Source organism: Panulirus ornatus, chromosome 26 (assembly GCF_036320965.1).
Source record: "Panulirus ornatus isolate Po-2019 chromosome 26, ASM3632096v1, whole genome shotgun sequence".
Lineage (NCBI taxonomy): Eukaryota > Metazoa > Arthropoda > Malacostraca > Decapoda > Palinuridae > Panulirus > Panulirus ornatus.
This window is the reverse complement of record NC_092249.1, coordinates 11,067,093-11,082,862: the sequence shown is the minus strand read 5'-3', so window position 1 is coordinate 11,082,862 and position 15,770 is coordinate 11,067,093. Positions and strand designations below refer to the sequence as shown.

General features: G+C 42.4%; 1 protein-coding gene across 2 annotated transcripts in view; it reads left to right on the top strand.

Moving 5' to 3' along the window:
- LOC139757449 (uncharacterized) overlaps positions 1-15,770 on the top strand; it is a 652,064-nt gene that overhangs the window by 516,630 nt on the left and 119,664 nt on the right. For both annotated transcript variants that reach the window (XM_071677974.1, XM_071677975.1), the window contains exon 14: positions 787-1,004. In XM_071677974.1, the coding sequence (XP_071534075.1) occupies positions 787-1,004 (218 nt within the window). The remainder of the gene's footprint in view (positions 1-786; positions 1,005-15,770) is intronic.

Here is a 15,770-nt window from a genome sequence, read left to right as displayed (position 1 = left end):
CCCTCCCAGATAATATTCTGTCTTTCCACACATTCTTCAGTGCTCCCAGAATCTTTCCCTTCCTCCAACGTATAACTCACTTCCGATTCCATGATTCTTTTTGTTGCCATTTCCATGCCTAAATATCTGAAAAACTTCACTTCCTCCAATTTTTCTCCATTCAGACTTGAATCCCAACCAACTTGTCCCTCAACCTCGCTGAACCTAATAACCTTGCTTTTAATGACATTTACTCTCAACTTTTCCCTTTCATATGCTCTTACTCTTCCATACTCAGTCACCATCTTCTGCAGTTTCTCACTCAAATCTGCCACCAGTGCTGACTCACTTCTCAGGTCCTATCATCCCTCTCAGATTGTATACTTGTCCCTTTCTCCAAGACTCTTGCATTTACTTCTCTCACCACTCTATCCACAAACAAATTAACCATGGTGACATCGCACACCCTTGCCAAAGACTAATCTCCATTTAGAACCATTCATTCTCATGTCATCCTACTTGCCATCTGTGAATTTTAAAGTGTTGAGTGGCTGGAAGGAGTAGGTTGACAAAATCATTCCTGTGGCTGTCTATTATTGACTAAGGGTAGGCCCAGAATTAGCAAGCTACCACTTCATTATTTAGAAGATAATGATTGGAAAAGATCAGTGCTCTCTTATGGGAAACATTATGGGTTGGAAGGTTCTGACACATATTTTTTTAGATGTATCATAGAGATTCTCTCATGTTTATGGGACAAAAAAGAATTGTTTTCAGTTTTCAAAACCATTATTCTTATTCTTACAGGTGGTGACACTGACAAGTGATGGGAAAGTAACGTGGTGGGTAGTGGTGCGAGTACCTCTCACAGGTGCTGTTGCTGATATTGGCATCAGCAGAAGACACACTGGTTACAGTGGTGATGAAGGTGGAGTGGGAGTTTCTCCACACCTTGGTGCTGCCCCTTGGGCAAGAATTGCCCTTAACCGTGCTGCTACTATTAATGTAGCTACAACTCTGTATGGGTCAGTAACAATAACACTTTAATATTATCTTTAGATTATTTATTGGATTTTTTAATGTGATTATAGATATTATCAATTCTTTTTAATGTACAGGATGTTGATATGAATGCAAGGTTCATTTCAGGAACTTTTTTTTTTTTGATTTTCCAAAAGAAGGAACAGAGAAGGGGGCCAGGTGAGGATATTTCCTCAAAGGCCCAGTTCTCTGTTCTTAACGCTACCTCGCTAAAGCGGGAAATGGCGAATAGTTTGAAAGAAAGAAAAGAAGATAGGAGTCAGAATAACATTAGTTTTGGGTTGACTATACCACAGTCATTTTTTTATTTTTTTTATTATACTTTGTCGCTGTCTCCCGCGTTTGCGAGGTAGCGCAAGGAAACAGACGAAAGAAATGGCCCAACCCCCCCCCCATACACATGTATATACATACGTCCACACACGCAAATATACACACCTACACAGCTTTCCATGGTTTACCCCAGACGCTTCACATGCCTTGATTCAATCCACTGACAGCACGTCAACCCCAGTATACCACATCGCTCCAATTTACTCTATTCCTTGCCCTCCTTTCTCCCTCCTGCATGTTCAGGCCCCGATCACACAAAATCTTTTTCACTCCATCTTTCCACCTCCAATTTGGTCTCCCTCTTCTCCTCGTTCCCTCCACCTCCGACACATATATCCTCTTGGTCAATCTTTCCCCACTCATTCTCTCCATGTGCCCAAACCACTTCAAAACACCCTCTTCTGCTCTCTCAACCACGCTCTTTTTATTTCCACACATCTCTCTTACCCTTACGTTACTCACTCGATCAAACCACCTCACACCACACATTGTCCTCAAACATCTCATTTCCAGCACATCCATCCTCCTGCGCACAACTCTATCCATAGCCCACGCCTCGCAACCATACAACATTGTTGGAACCACTATTCCTTCAAACATACCCATTTTTGCTTTCCGAGATAATGTTCTCGACTTCCACACATTTGTCAAGGCCCCCAGAATTTTCGCCCCCTCCTCCACCCTATGATCCACTTCCGCTTCCATGTTTCCATCCACTGCCAGATCCACTCCCAGATATCTAAAACACTTCACTTCCTCCAGTTTTTCTCCATTCAAACTCACCTCCCAATTGACTTGACCCTCAACCCTACTGTACCAAATAACCTTGCTCTTTTTCACATTTACTCTTAACTTTCTTCTTCCACACACTTTACCAAACTCAGTCACCAGCTTCTGCAGTTTCTCACATGAATCAGCCACCAGCGCTGTATCATCAGCGAACAACACTGACTCACTTCCCAAGCTCTCTCATCCCCAACAGACTTCATACTTGCCCCTCTTTCCAAAACTCTTGCATTTACCTCCCTAACAACCCCATCCATAAACAAATTAAACAACCATGGAGACATCACACACCCCTGCCGCAAACCTACATTCACTGAGAACCAGTCACTTTCGTCTCTTCCTACACGTACACATGCCTTACATCCTCGATAAAAACTTTTCACTGCTTCTAACAACTTTCCTCCCACACCATATATTCTTAATACCTTCCACAGAGCATCTCTATCAACTCTATCATATGCCTTCTCCAGATCCATAAATGCTACATACAAATCCATTTGCTTTTCTAAGTATTTCTCACATACATTCTTCAAAGCAAACACCTGATCCACACATCCTCTACCACTTCTGAAACCACACTGCTCTTCCCCAATCTGATGCTCTGTACATGCCTTCACCCTCTCAATCAATACCCTCCCATATAATTTACCAGGAATACTCAACAAACTTATACCTCTGTAATTTGAGCACTCACTCTTATCCCCTTTGCCTTTGTACAGTGGCACTATGCACGCATTCCGCCAATCCTCAGGCACCTCACCATGAGTCATACATACATTAGATAACCTTACCAACCAGTCAACAATACAGTCACCCCCTTTTTTAATAAATTCCACTGCAATACCATCCAAACCTGCTGCCTTGCCGGCTTTCATCTTCCGCAAAGCTTTCACTACCTCTTCTCTGTTTACCAAATCATTTTCCCTAACCCTCTCACTTTGCACACCACCTCGACCAAAACACCCTATATCTGCCACTCTATCATCAAACACATTCAACAAACTTTCAAAATACTCACTCCATCTCCTTCTCACATCACCACTACTTGTTATCACCTCCCCATTTGTGCCCTTCACTGAAGTTCCCATTTGCTCCCTTGTCTTACGCACTTTATTTACCTCCTTCCAGAACATCTTTTTATTCTCCCTAAAATTTAATGATACTCTCTCACCCCAACTCTCATTTGCCCTTTTTTTCGCCTCTTGCACCTTTCTCTTGACCTCCTGTCTCTTTTATACATCTCCCACTCAATTGCATTTTTTCCCTGCAAAAATCGTCCAAATGCCTCTCTCTTCTCTTTCACTAATACTCTTACTTCTTCATCCCACCACTCACTACCCTTTCTAATCAACCCACCTCCCACTCTTCTCATGCCACAAGCATCTTTTGCGCAATCCATCACTGATTCCCTAAATACATCCCATTCCTCCCCCACTCTCCTTACTTCCATTGTTCTCACCTTTTTCCATTCTGTACTCAGTCTCTCCTGGTACTTCCTCACACAGGTCTCCTTCCCAAGCTCACTTACTCTCACCACCCTCTTCACCCCAACATTCACTCTTCTTTTCTGAAAACCCATACAAATCTTCACCTTAGCCTCCACAAGATAATGATCAGACATCCCTCCAGTTGCACCTCTCAGCACATTAACATCCAAAAGTCTCTCTTTCGCACGCCTGTCAATTAACACGTAATCCAATAACGCTCTCTGGCCATCTCTCCTACTTACATAAGTATACTTATGTATATCTCGCTTTTTAAACCAGGTATTCCCAATCATCAGTCCTTTTTCAGCACATAAATCTACAAGCTCTTCACCATTTCCATTTACAACACTGAACACCCCATGTATACCAATTATTCTCTCAACTGCCACATTACTCACCTTTGCATTCAAATCACCCATCACTATAACCCGGTCTCGTGCATCAAAACCACTAACACACTCATTCAGCTGCTCCCAAAACACTTGCCTCTCATGATCTTTCTTCTCATGCCCAGGTGCATATGCACCAATAATCACCCACCTCTCTCCATCAACTTTCAGTTTTACCCATATTAATCGAGAATTTACTTTCTTACATTCTATCACATACTCCCACAACTCCTGTTTCAGGAGTATTGCTACTCCTTCCCTTGCTCTTGTCCTCTCACTAACCCCTGACTTTACTCCCAAGACATTCCCAAACCACTCTTCCCCTTTACCCTTGAGCTTCGTTTCACTCAGAGCCAAAACCTCCAGGTTCCTTTCCTCAAACACACTACCTGTCTCTCCTTTTTTCACATCTTGGTTACATCCACACATTTTTATGAATGGATTTTGTTCATTGTTTTAATATACTTTGTCACTGTCTCCCGCGTTAGCGAGGTAGCGCAAGGAAACAGGCGAAAGATTGGCCCAACCCACCCACATACACATGAATATACATACACGTCCACACACGCACATATACATACCTATACATCTCGACTTATACATATATATATACACGCACGGACATATACATATAAACACATGTATATAATTCATACTGTCTGCCCTTATTCATTCCCGTCGCCACCTCAAAACACATGAAATGACAACCTCCTCCCCCCAGCATGTGCACGAGGTAGCGCTAGGAAAAGAACAAAGGCCACAGTCGTTCACACTCAGTCTCTAGCTGTCATGTATAATGCACCAAAACCACAGCTCCCTCTCCACATCCAGGCCCCACAAAATTTTCCATGGTTTACCCCAGACACTTCACATGCCCTGGTTTAATCCATTGACAGCACGTTGTTCCCAGTATACGACATCGTTCCAATTCATTCTATTCCTTGCGCGCCTTTCACCCTCCTGCATGTTCAGGCCCCAATCACTCAAAATCTTTTTCACTCCATCTTTCCACATCCAATTTGGTATCTCACTTCTCCTCGTTCCCTCCACCTCTGACACACATATCCTCTTGGTCAATCTTTCCTCACTCATTCTCTCCATGTGACCAAACCATTTCAAAACACCCTCTTCTGCTCTCTTAACCACACTCTTTTTATTACCACACATCTCTCTTACCCTTTCATTACTTACTCGATCAAACCACCTCACACCATATATTGTCCTCAAACATCGCATTTCCAGCACATCCACCCTCCTCTGCACAGTTCTATCTATAGCCCATGCCTCGCAACCAAATAACATTTTTGGAACCACTATTCCTTCCTACATATCCATTTTTGCTTTCCAAGATAATGTTCTCGACTTCCACACATTTTTCAACGCTCCCAGAACTTTCACCCCCTACCCCACCCAATGATTCACTTCGGCTTCCATGGTTCCATCCGCTGCCAAATCCTATCCCAGACATCTAAAACACTTTACTTCCTCCAGTTGTTTTCCACTCAGACTTACCTCCCAATTGACTTGTCCCTCAACCCTATTTTACCTAATAACCTTGCTATTATTCACATTACTCTCAGCTTTCTTCTTTCACACACTTTACCAAACTCAGTCACCAGCTTCTGCAGTTTCTCACATGAATCAGCCACCAGTGCTGTATCATCAGCAAACAACAACTGACTCACCTCCCAAGCTCTCTCATCCACAACAGACTACATACTTGCCCCTCTTTCCAAAACTCATGCATTCACCTCCCTAACAACCCCATCCATAAACAAATTAAACAACCATGGAGACATCACACATCCCTGCCGCAAACCAACATTCACTAAGAACCAATCACTTTCTTCTCTTCCTACACGTACACATGTCTTACATCCTCGATAAAAACTTTTCACTGCTTCTAACAACTTGCCTCCCACACCATGTATTCTTAATACCTTCCAGAGAGCATCTCTGTCAACTCTATCATATGCCTTCTCCAGATCCATAAATGCTACATACAAATCCATTTGCTTTTCAAAGTATTTTTCACATACATTCTTCAAAGCAAACACCTGATCCACACATCCTCTACCACTTCTGAAACCACACTGCTCTTCCCCAATCTGATGCTCTGTACATGCCTTCACCCTCTCAAATAAACCTTCCCATATAATTTCCCAGAAATACTCTACAAACTTATACCTCTGTGTATTTGAGCACTCACTTTTATCCCCTTTGCCTTTGTACAGTGGCACTGTGCAAGCATTCTGCCAATCCTCAGGCACCTCACCATGACTCGTACATACATTGAATAACCATACCAACCAGTCAACAATACAGTCACCTCCTTTTTTTTAATAAATTCCACTGCAATACCATCCAAACCGGCTGCCTTGCCGGCTTTCATCTTCCGCAAAGCCTTTACTACCTCTTCTCTGTTTACCAAATCTTTCTCTCTAAACCTCTCACTTTGCACACCACCTCGACCAAAATACCCTATATCTGCCACTCTGTCATCGAACACATTCAACAAACCTTCAAAATACTCACTCCATCTCCTTCTCACATCACCACTTCTTGGTATCACCTCCTCATTAGCCCCCTTCTACGATGTTCCCATTTGTTCCCTTGTCTTATGCATTTTATTTACCTCCTTCCAAAACATCTTTTTTTTTTTTTTCATACTATTTGCTATTTCCCGCGATAGCGAGGTAGCGTTAAGAACAGAGGACTGGGCCTTTGAGGGAATATCCTCACCTGGACCTCTTCTCTGTTCCTTCTTTTGGAAAAAAAAAAAAATCTTTTTATTCTTCCTAAAATTCAGTGATACTCTCTCACCCCAACTCTTATTTGCCCTCTTTTTCACCTCTTGCACCTTTCTCTTGACCTCCTGCCTCTTTCTTTTATACATCTCCCAGTCATTTGCATCATTTCCCTGCAAAAATCGTCCAAATGCTTCTCTCTTCTTTTTCACTAATAACCGTACTTCTTCTTCCCACCACTCACTACCCTTTCTAATCTACCCACCTCCCACGCTTCTAATGCCACAAGCATCTTTTGTGCAAGCCATCACTGCTTCCCTAAATACATCTCATTCCTCCCCCCACTCCCCTTACATCCTTTGTTCTCACCTTTTTCCATTCTGTACTCAGTCTCTCCTGGTACTTCCTCACACAAGTCTCCTTCCCAAGCCCACTTACTCTCACCACTCTCCTCACCCCAACATTCTCTCTTCTTTTCTGAAAACCTCTACAAATCTTCACCTTTGCCTCCACAAGATAATGATCAGACATCCCTCCAGTTGCACCTCTCAGCACATTAATATCCAAAAGTCTCTCTTTCACGCGCCTATCAATTAACACGTAATCCAGTAATGCTCTCTGGCCATATCTCCTACTTACATACGTATACTTATGTATATCTCTTTTTAAACCAGGTATTCCCGATCACCAGTCCTTTTTCAGCACATAAATCTACAAGCTCCTCACCATTTCCATTTACAACACTGAACCCTCCATGTACACCAATTATTCCCTCAACTGCCACATTACTCACCTTTGCATTCAAATCACCCATTACTATAACCCAGTTTCATGCATCAAAACTACTAACACACTCATTCAGATGCTCCCAAAACACTTGCCTCTCATGATCTTTCTTCTCATGCCCAGGTGCATATGCACCAATAATCACCCATCTCTCTCCATCCACTTCCAGTTTTTCCCATATCAATCTAGAGTTTACTTTCTTACACTCTATTACATACTCCCACCACTCCTGTTTCAGGAGTAGTGCTATTCCTTCCCTTGCCCTTGTCCTCTCACTAAACCCTGACTTTACTCCTAGGACATTCCCAAACCACTCTTCCCCTTTACCCTTGAGCTTCGTTTCACTCGGAGCCAAAACATCCAGGTTCCTTTCCTCAAACATACTACCTATCTCTCCTTTTTTCTCATCTTGATTACATCCACACACATTTGGACACCCCAACCTGAGCCTTTGAGAAGGATGAGCACTTCATGCGTGACTTCTTTTGTATCCCCTTTTAGAAAGTTAAAATACAGGGTTTCTAGCCCCCCCGCCTCGGTCCCCTTTAGTCGCCTTCAGTGACACATGAGGAATGCATGGGAAGTGTTCTTTGATACTATGATATAACTCTAAAACTCCTTTAGGGGCTTCTTCAGTGTCAAGGTTAAGCTATCATTAGCAGCAGGATTAAGATGTACCCCTTTGAATTGAGATTTTCATGAGACTGTTTTGTCAGTACCTATGTGTGACATTTTACATTTCTGTAAGTTTTCATCGATGAAATCAGAGGTGATGGCATGGGTTTCATTAGAAGTGAATAGGATTTGAAACTATATATCCACTCATATCTCTGATGGCCATTTCCTCCATGAGCTCCCATCAAGGGGGTGGCCATGGCCAAAGTCTCCACTTATCCCTGTCCTTACAGGCATACCTCACATATACCGGTTCATGTATTGTTCCACCATTTCTCTCCCTCCAGTATTCTTCCACTAAATTTCCCCCAGCACAGATTGTTTTCCTCTCACACCAACCCCTTTAATTGCACTATCGTACAATTAAATTGCACTATCGTACACTTGTAGAAAGAATGCAAGACTGGAAGTTTTTCCAGTCTTGTATTCTTTCTACATGCCCAAACCACCTTAAAGTATTTGTTTACCCACTTTACCACTCCAAAATTCATTCCCTTTGCATTCCCTGCCATACCACATCTCTCATACATCTTGTCCTTTCTTCCTTCATTTCATCTCATATCACATGCTCTACTCAGATAGCTCATTTCCACAGCCTGGATTTTTCACCTGTGTGACTCATTCCATGTCCATGTTTTGGCTGCATAGATCAGGGTTAGAAGGAATATGTTGTACCTTAATCCCCTCTTCACTTCCATACTTATACCTCTACCCTTCATTATTCTATTAAAGGACTTAGTAACTCTTCTACCCTGTGCTGCTCTCTCCCCTATCTCTTCTTCCATATCACCAAACTTACCCAAGACAGCTCCTAAATAATCAGATTCTCTCACCTCTTCCAGTCTCTCTCTCTCTCTCTCTCTCTCTCTCTCTCTCTCTCTCTCTCTCTCTCTCTCTCTCTCTCTCTCTCTCTCTCTCTCTCTCCCCCATACACAAAACACTGTTAAGGACACTTACTCCTTTCACTCTCTTTGGTTGTGCAAAATCTATACTTCCACTATTTCCTTTTAGACACCATTCCTTCTCTGTAATTTGCATTTACATTCAGTTGCTGACACTTACACACAACCTTCTGCAACTCCTCTTCACTCTCAGCAAACAACATAGTATCATCTACAAACAGGCTTGCCTTTCCCCACCATACCGCATCGCCACACTCTATCACTGCATCCCCTTTCCCTAGTTTTACTTTCATCTCTCTTATCACTCCATCCATATATACATCTATAGATAGATATTTTTTCTTTTATCATACTTAGTCGCCGTCTCCTGCGTTAGCGAGGTAGTGCAAGGAAATAGACGAAAGAATGGGCCAACTCACCAATATACACACGTATATACATAGGTTTGCGGCAGGGGTGTGTGATGTCTCCATGGTTGTTTAATTTGTTTATGGATGGGGTTGTTAGGGAGGTGAATGCAAGAGTTTTGGAAAGAGGGGCAAGTATGAAGTCTGTTGGGGATGAGAGAGCTTGGGAAGTGAGTCAGTTGTTGTTCGCTGATGATACAGCGCTGGTGGCTGATTCATGTGAGAAACTGCAGAAGCTGGTGACTGAGTTTGGTAAAGTGTGTGAAAGAAGAAAGTTAAGAGTAAATGTGAATAAGAGCAAGGTTATTAGGTACAGTAGGGTTGAGGGTCAAGTCAATTGGGAGGTGAGTTTGAATGGAGAAAAACTGGAGGAAGTGAAGTGTTTTAGATATCTGGGAGTGGATCTGGCAGAGGATGGAACCATGAAAGCGGAAGTGGATCATAGGGTGGGGGAGGGGGCGAAAATTCTGGGAGCCTTGAAGAATGTGTGGAAGTCGAGAACATTATCTCGGAAAGCAAAAATGGGTATGTTTGAAGGAATAGTGGTTCCAACAATGTTGTATGGTTGCGAGGCGTGGGCTATGGATAGAGTTGTGCGCAGGAGGATGGATATGCTGGAAATGAGATGTTTGAGGACAATGTGTGGTGTGAGGTGGTTTGATCGATTAAGTAACGTAAGGGTAAGAGAGATGTGTGGAAATAAAAAGAGCGTGGTTGAGAGAGCAGAAGAGGGTGTTTTGAAATGGTTTGGGCACATGGAGAGAATGAGTGAGGAAAGATTGACCAAGAGGATATATGTGTCGGAGGTGGAGGGAACGAGGAGAAGAGGGAGACCAAATTGGAGGTGGAAAGATGGAGTGAAAAAGATTTTGTGTGATCGGGGCCTGAACATGCAGGAGGGTGAAAGGAGGGCAAGGAATAGAGTGAATTGGAGCGATGTGGTATACTGGGGTTGACGTGCTGTCGGTGGATGGAATCAAGGCATGTGAAGCGTCTGGGGTAAACCATGGAAAGCTGTGTATGTATGTGTATTTGCGTGTGTGGACGTATGTATATACATGTGTATGGGGGTGGGTTGGGCCATTTCTTTCGTCTGTTTCCTTGCGCTACCTCGCAAACGCGGGAGACAGCGACAAATCAAAAAAAGAAAAAAAAATATACATAAATGCCCACACATGCGCATATATATACCCATGCATTTCAACTTATACATACATATACATACAAAGACATATACATATATACACATGTACCTATTCATACTTCATACTTGCAGCCTTCATCTGTTCCTGCGTTAGCGAGGTAGTGTTAAGAACAGAAGACAGCCTTAGAGGGAATATCCTCACTTGGCTCCCTTCTCTGTTCTTTCTTTTGTAAAATCAAAAATGAGAGAGGAGGATTTTCAGCCCTGCGCTCTCTCCCCTTTTAATCACCTTCTATGACATGCAGAGAATACGTGGGAAGTATTCTTTCTCCCCAATCCCCAGGGATAGGAAAGCAAAAAGACTTCCCATGCATTCCTCACATGTCGTAGAAGGCGAATGAAGGGGACGGGAGCGGGGGGCTAGAAACCCTTCCCTCGTATTTTAACTTTCTAAAAGGGGAAACTGAAGGAGTCACACGGGGAGTGTTCATCCTCCTCGAAGGCTTACAGTGGGGTATCTAAATGTGTGTGGATGTAACCAAGATGAGAAAAAAGGAGAGGTAGTTAGTACTGAGGAAAGGAACCTGGATGTTTTGGCTCTGAGTGAAACGAAGCTCAAGGGTGAAGGGAAGAGTGCTTTGGGAATGTCTTAGGAGTAAAGTCAGGGGTTAGAGGACAAGTGCAAGGGAAGGAGTAGCACTACTCCTGAAACAGGAGTGGTGGGAGTATGTGACAAGAGTGTAAGAAAGTAAACTCTAGATTGATATGGGTAAAAGTGAAAGTGGATGGAGAGAGATGGGTGATTATTGGTGCATATGCACCAGGCCATGAGAAGAAAGATCATGAGGGGCAAGTGTTTTGGGAGCAGCTGAATGAGTGTTAGTAGTTTTGATGCTCAAGACCGGGTTATAATGATGGGTGATTTCAATGCAAGGGTGAGTAATGTGGCAGTTGAGGGAATAATTGGTGTGCATGGGGTGTTCAGTGTTGTAAATGGAAATGGTGAAGAGCTTGTAGATTTATGTGCTGAAAAAGGACTGGTGATTGGGAATACCTGGTTTAAAAAGAGTGATATACATAAGCATACGTATGTAAGTAGGAGAGATGGCGAGAGGGCATTATTGGATTACGTGTTAATGGATAGGCAATCGAAAGAGAGACTTTTGGATGCAAATGTGCTGAGAGGTGCGACTGTAGTGATGTCTCATCATTATCTTGTAGAGGCGAAGGTGAAGATTTTTAGAGGTTTTCAGAAAAGAAGAGAGAATGTTGGGATGAAGAGAGTGGTGAGAGTAAGTGAGCTTGGGAAGGAGACTTGTGTGAGGAGGTACCGGGGAAACTGAGTACAGAATGGAAAAAAGTGAGAACAAAGGATGTAAGGGGAGTGGGGTAGGAATGGGATGTATTTAGGGAAACAGTGATGGATTGCGCAAAAGATGCTTGTGGCATGAGAAGCGTGGGAGATGGGCAGATTAGAAAGGGTAGTGAGTGGTGGGATAAAGAAGTAAAATTATTAGTGAAAGAGAAGAGAGAGGCATTTGGACAATTTTTCCTGGGAATTAATGCAAATGAGTGGGAGATGTATAAAAGAAAGAGGCATGAGGTGAAGAGAAAGGTGCAAGAGGTGAAAAAGAGGGCAAATGAGAGTTGGGGTGAGAGAGTATTATTAGATTTTAGGGAAAATACAAAGATGTTTTGGAAGGAGGTAATTAAAGTGTGTAAGACAGGTAACATAAGTGAAAGGGGCTAATGGGGAGGTGATACCAAATAGTGGTGACGTGAGAAGGAGATGGAGTGAGTATTTTGAAGGTTTGTTGAATGTGTTTGATGATAGAGTGGCGGATATAGGGTGTTTTGGTCAAGGTGGTGTGCAAAATGAGAGGGTTAGGGAGAATGATTTGGTAAAGAGAGAAGAGGTAGTAAAAGCTTTGGGGAAGATAAAAGCCGGCAAGGCAGCGGCTTTGGATGGTATTGCAGTGGAATTTGTTAAAAAAGTTGGGTGACTGTATTGTTGACTGGTTGGTAAGGTTATTTAATATATGTATGACTCATGGTGAGGTGCCTGAGGATTGGCGGAATGCTTGCAAAAAAGGCAAAAGAGATAAAAGTGACTGCTGAAAATACAGAGGTATAAGTTTGTTGAGTATTCCTGGGAAATTATATGGGAGGTTATTGATTGAGAGGGTGAAGACATATACAGAGCATCAGATTGGGGACGAGCAGTGTGGTTTCAGAAGTGGTAGAGGATGTGTGGATTAGGTGTTTACTTTGAAGAATGTATGTGACAAATACTTAGAAAAGCAAATGGAGTTGTATGTAGCATTTAGAAAATTGGAGAAGGCATTTGATAGAGATGCTCTATGGAAGGTATTAAGAATATATGGTGTGGGAGGCAAGTTGTTAAAAGCAGTGAAAAGTTTTTATCGAGGATGTAAGGCAGGTGAACGTGTAGGAAGAGAGGAAAATGATTGGTTCTCAGTGAATGTAGGTTTGCGGCATGGGGTGCATGATTTCTCCATGGTTGTTTAATTTGTTTATGGATGGGGTTGTTAGGGAGGTGAATACAAGAGTTTTGGAAAGAGGGGCAAGCATGCAGTCTCTTGTGGATGAGAGAGCTTGGAAAGTGAGTCAGTTGTTGTTCGCTGATGATACAGTGCTGGTGGCAGATTCATGTGAGAAACTGCAGAAGCTGGTGACTGAGTTTGGTAAAGTGTGTGAAAGAAGAAAGTTGAGAGTAAATGTGAATAAGAGCAAGGTTATTAGGTACAGTAGAGTTGAGGGACAAGTCAATTGGGAGGTAAGTTTGAATGGAGAAAAACTGGAGGAAGTGAAGTGTTTTAGACATCTGGGATAGGATTTGGCAGCGGATGGAACCATGGAAGTGGAAGTGAATCATAGGCTGGGGAAGGGGACAAAATTTCTTGGAGCATTGAAAAGTGTGTGGAAGTCGAGAACATTATCTTGGAAAGCAAAAATGGGTATGTTTGAAGGAATAGTGGTTCCAACAATGTTATATGGTTGCAAGGCGTGGCCTATAGATAGAATTGTGAAGAGGAGGGTGGATGTGCTGCAAATGAGATGTTTGAGGGCAATATGTGGTGTGAGGTCATTTGATTAAGTAATGAAAGGGTAAGAGAGATGTGTGGTAATAAAAAGAGTGTGATTGAGAGAGCAGAAGAGGGTGTTTTGAAATGGTTTGGTCACATGGAGAAAATGAGTGAGGAAAGAATGACCAAGAGGATATATGTGTCAGAGGTGGAGGGAACGAGAAGTGAGAGACCAAATTGGAGGTGGAAAGATGGAGTGAAAAAGATTTTGAGTGATCAGGGCCTGAACGTGCAGGAGGGTGAAAGGCATGCAAGAAATACAGTGAATTGGAAAGATGTGGTATACCGGGGTCGACGTGCTGTCAATGGATTGAACCAGGGCATGTGAAGCTTCTGGATTAAAGAATGGAAAGTTCTGTGGGGCCTGGATGTGGAAAGGAAGCTGTGGTTTTGGTGCATTATACATGACAGCTAGAGACTGAGTGTGAACGAATGTCGCCTTTGTTATCTTTTCGTAGCACTATCTCATGCATATGCGGGGTGGATGAGGTTGTTATTTGATGTGTGGCTGGGTGGCGACGGCAATGAATATGGGTAGACATTATGAATTGTTTACATGTGTATATATGTATATGTCTGTGTGTATGTATATGTATACGTTGAGATGTATAGGTATGTATATGTGCGTGTTTGGACGTGTATGTATATACATGTGTATGTGGGTGGGTTGGGCCATTCTTTCATCTGTTTCCATGCGCTACCTTGCTAATGTGGGAGACAGCGACAAAGTATAAGATAAGTAAACATATATCATTATTATTATTATTATTATTATTATTATTATTATTATTATTATTATTATTATTATTGTTATTATTATTATTATCATTATTATTATTATTATTATTATTATTATTATTATTATTATTATACTTTGTTGCTGTCTCCCACGTTAGTGAGGTGGAGGGAACGAGGAGAAGTGGGAGACCAAATTGGAGGTGGAAAGATGGAGTGAAAAAGATTTTAAGTGATTGGGGCCTGAGCATGCAGGAGGGCAAAAGGCATGCAAGGAATAAAGTGAATTGGAATGATGGGGTATACTGGGGTCGTCGTGCTGTCATTGGATTAAACCAGGATATGTGAAGCGTCTGGGGTAAACCATGGAAAGTTCTGTGGGGCTTGGATGTGGAAAGGGAGCTGTGGTTTCGGTGCATTATTACATGACAGCTAGAGACTTAGTGTGAACGAATGGGGCCTTTGTTGTCTTTTCCTAGCGCTACCTCGCACACATGAGGCGGGAGGGGGTTGTTATTCCATGTGTGGTGAGGTGGCGAAGGGAATAGATAAAGGCAGACAGTATGAATTATGTACATGTGTATATATGTATATGTCTATGTGTGTATATATATATGTGTACATTTAGATGTATAAGTATGTATATTTGCTTGTGTGGACGTGTATGTATATACATGTGTATGTGGGTGGGTTGGGCCATTTCTTTCGTCTGTTTCCTTGCGCTACCTCGCTAACACGGGAGACAGCGACAATATATATATAAATATATATATATATATATATATATATATATATATATATATATATATATATATATATATATATATATATATATATATATATATATATATTTTTTTTTTTCCGCTGTCTCCCGCGTTTGCGAGGTAGCGCAAGGAAACAGACAAAAGAAATGGCCCAACCCACCCCCATACACATGTATATACATATGTCCACACACGCAAATATACATACGTACACAGCTTTCCATGGTTTACCCCAGACGCTTCACATGCCCTGATTCAATCCACTGACAGCACGTCAACCCCGGTATACCACATCGATCCAATTCACTCTATTCCTTGCCCTCCTTTCACCCTCCTGCATGTTCAGGCCCCGATCACACAAAATCTTTTTCACTCCATCTTTCCACCTCCAATTTGGTCTCCCACTTCTCCTCGTTCCCTCCACCTCCGACACATATATCCTCTTGGTCAATCTTTCCTCACTCATTCTCTCCATGTGCCCAAACCAT